Genomic DNA, 2,261 nt, shown 5'->3' with positions numbered 1-2,261 from the left:
TCACTCTGTGGCTTTTGACCATAAAAAGAATGCAACTAACGTAAATCCAGTCCTGTTCAAAAAAATTTGAAACAAAATATAAAAACAGCACATATGACGATGCTTGATTGACAAACCAAATTTTGAATGGAAGATACGCCAAACATCTTCCTGGTAATGCTAAAATCTTTCATTTATAGGAGTTCATCACTTCAAATGTGCAACAGTTGCAAAAAAAGAAAGAAGTTTTTGTTCAAATTGCATATAGAAAATCACGTCGATTGCAATATGTAACTATGCCCTCAATATCCCAGAAATGACTGATTAAGTCATGTTTGAATACAAACTAATAATGATTGAAGATAGTGAAGGGCAGAAAGCCAAGTCTATTACAATGTTTCTTCTTCTTTTTCTCTGCCTCCTCCTCCTCTTCCAACTTCTTCTTCTGATGTATCTGGACAAAGTTATATACAAAATTTGAAAAGAACTAGAAACAATTTAAACTTGTTTAAAGTAAAAAAGGAGACCAAGAATTTATAAAATGCCACTGAAGTCAAACAAAGAAGGCAGACAATATCTTTATGAAAATATCGATTTGGTTCAATTGAGGTGTTTTAAACATAAATTTGAAAGGAATTGCTATACTTACCTTAAGCAGCATTTAGGAGATTGCAAGAACTAAAATACAAAATTGAACTCAAGCTAATTGGTACCTTCGAGAATAAATCTTCTGATGTCATCCAACCTTTCTGCAATAGACATCTGTTGAGCAATGGTTACATTATTAGAGGGCGTCTTATAGACACAAGCTAATGTTGGATAGAAGCAATACATGGGATAATCAACTTTGTCCAGGACTGCAACATTTTTGTACCCATTGATGTTGGTATCATACTCGTATAGATCATGGTACTGTGTTGGGGGACGTTGTACCATAAAAGACACTTTTTTGCTGTCGATCCAAACTGGAAAGCCGATAATATCGCCATCTGGACTTAAAACAAAGTTTTCCAAAGTGTGGGAAACCCCCCAACGGCTGCTTGCTCTGTCAAAACTCCCAATGACTATGTGCTTTCTGAAAATGTATACAAGGGTAAGTAAACCTTGCGCCCTCCCTAGCCATATATCATTACCACTCATTTCCCTACTAGTCAAAATTTTCCCATAGCTAATATCATAATGATCAATAAAGTCCGGACGGTCGATGACTACAGCCTCTTCATTCTTTGCATCAAGGGCTAGGACACTACCGTCACTTCTAAGAAAATACAAAGAATTGTGCCAATGAACAGGTGGACTACCGTAAGGTAAGGATATGAAAGTATTGATTCTCAATTGGATTTCACGCCACAAGTCAGATCTCTCTGATGAAAGCAAGTGAAATTTGTAGAACAAGTTGGAATTTTCCACAAGGTTACTTATGGATACCAATTTGTATTGATTTGAAGTAAGGTAATCAACCGCTAGGCCTATCTTTTTTAACTCATGTCTAGGAGAATTCGGATATGGAATCAGTTGATGCTCTCCAGTTAGGGGATTGAATACGCAGTAACACCTAATTCTCTCAAACTCAAGGAGAAGCAAACCATCACATGAAGCGAAAATCTCTACGCCATATCATAGCGTTGTCACAGATTGAGTGATACGGTTTAGGGAGATTTTTGGGAATTCTCTCAGCAATCTCCCATCATGAATTAAATAGATGAGTTGTGAAGAAGTGACTTTTTGACGGTGGAATAAAGTTTTTGAAAATTCAGGATGAGATATCATACCTTTAAAATTCTTGGATAGAATTTTACATTGAAAAACAAACCTCAAAGGCAAGCGGGAGATAATCTCCATCACCATAGCATCCGGCATTTCAATACTCTCTGATAGACTATTGTGTTCCTCTGCTCCGTTGCCGTTTCTCATGCTTTTAGTTCTTTCTATTCCCTTTTTCGAGTCTATTACGAAAGACATAAAATGTTTTACCCTAAAACAAGTTGTTGTTAAATAGTATAAAACTTTATTAGGGAAATCTCCGAAGCGATTCTGTAGATTCTGCTGAACAATCAATGAAACTAGATATATATGTGGACTTATAATAATTCATTCACATTAAGAAACAATAAATGATATATGTTGTTCAATTTAATTATATCCATCGTAAGAGTATAAGTGTGTTTAATCAATTTGTGAATTTGGTTTATGTATGGATATGACACTTCAAGTCCATATATGCAAACTATTAGTTCATTCTCCAAAAAATGTGGAACTGCAACACCCGCCTTCACATGGCA

The 2,261-nt window shown here is 35.5% G+C and overlaps 1 protein-coding gene across 1 annotated transcript; it reads right to left on the bottom strand.

Annotated features, from left to right (window-relative positions):
* LOC114074076 lies at positions 1-1,119 on the bottom strand. Its single transcript, XM_027911995.1, has 3 exons — positions 693-1,119; positions 373-433; positions 1-52 (listed from the first exon to the last, which is right to left on the bottom strand). Exons 1-3 carry the CDS (start codon positions 1,117-1,119, stop codon positions 1-3), a joined length of 540 nt encoding a protein of 179 aa, XP_027767796.1.
* Positions 1,120-2,261: the final 1,142 nt, after the last annotated feature.

Source organism: Solanum pennellii, chromosome 9 (assembly GCF_001406875.1).
Source record: "Solanum pennellii chromosome 9, SPENNV200".
Classification (NCBI taxonomy): Eukaryota; Viridiplantae; Streptophyta; class Magnoliopsida; order Solanales; family Solanaceae; genus Solanum; species Solanum pennellii.
The sequence above is the reverse complement of the archived record's forward strand: the minus strand, read 5'-3'. Positions and strand labels throughout refer to the sequence as shown.

What these genes read in the sequence shown, in the direction of transcription:
- LOC114074076 (XM_027911995.1), bottom strand. Translation starts at nt 1,119, where the DNA reads ATGAGTGGTAATGATATATGGCTAGGGAGGGCGCAAGGTTTACTTACC. An exon ending in CAGAAGATTTATTCTCGAAG is followed by an intron (nt 434 to 692) that starts GTACCAATTAGC and finishes AACTTTGTCCAG; the next exon opens with ATACATCAGAAGAAGAAGTT. An exon ending in GAAAAAGAAGAAGAAACATT is followed by an intron (nt 53 to 372) that starts GTAATAGACTTG and finishes TTTTTTGAACAG; the next exon opens with GACTGGATTTACGTTAGTTG.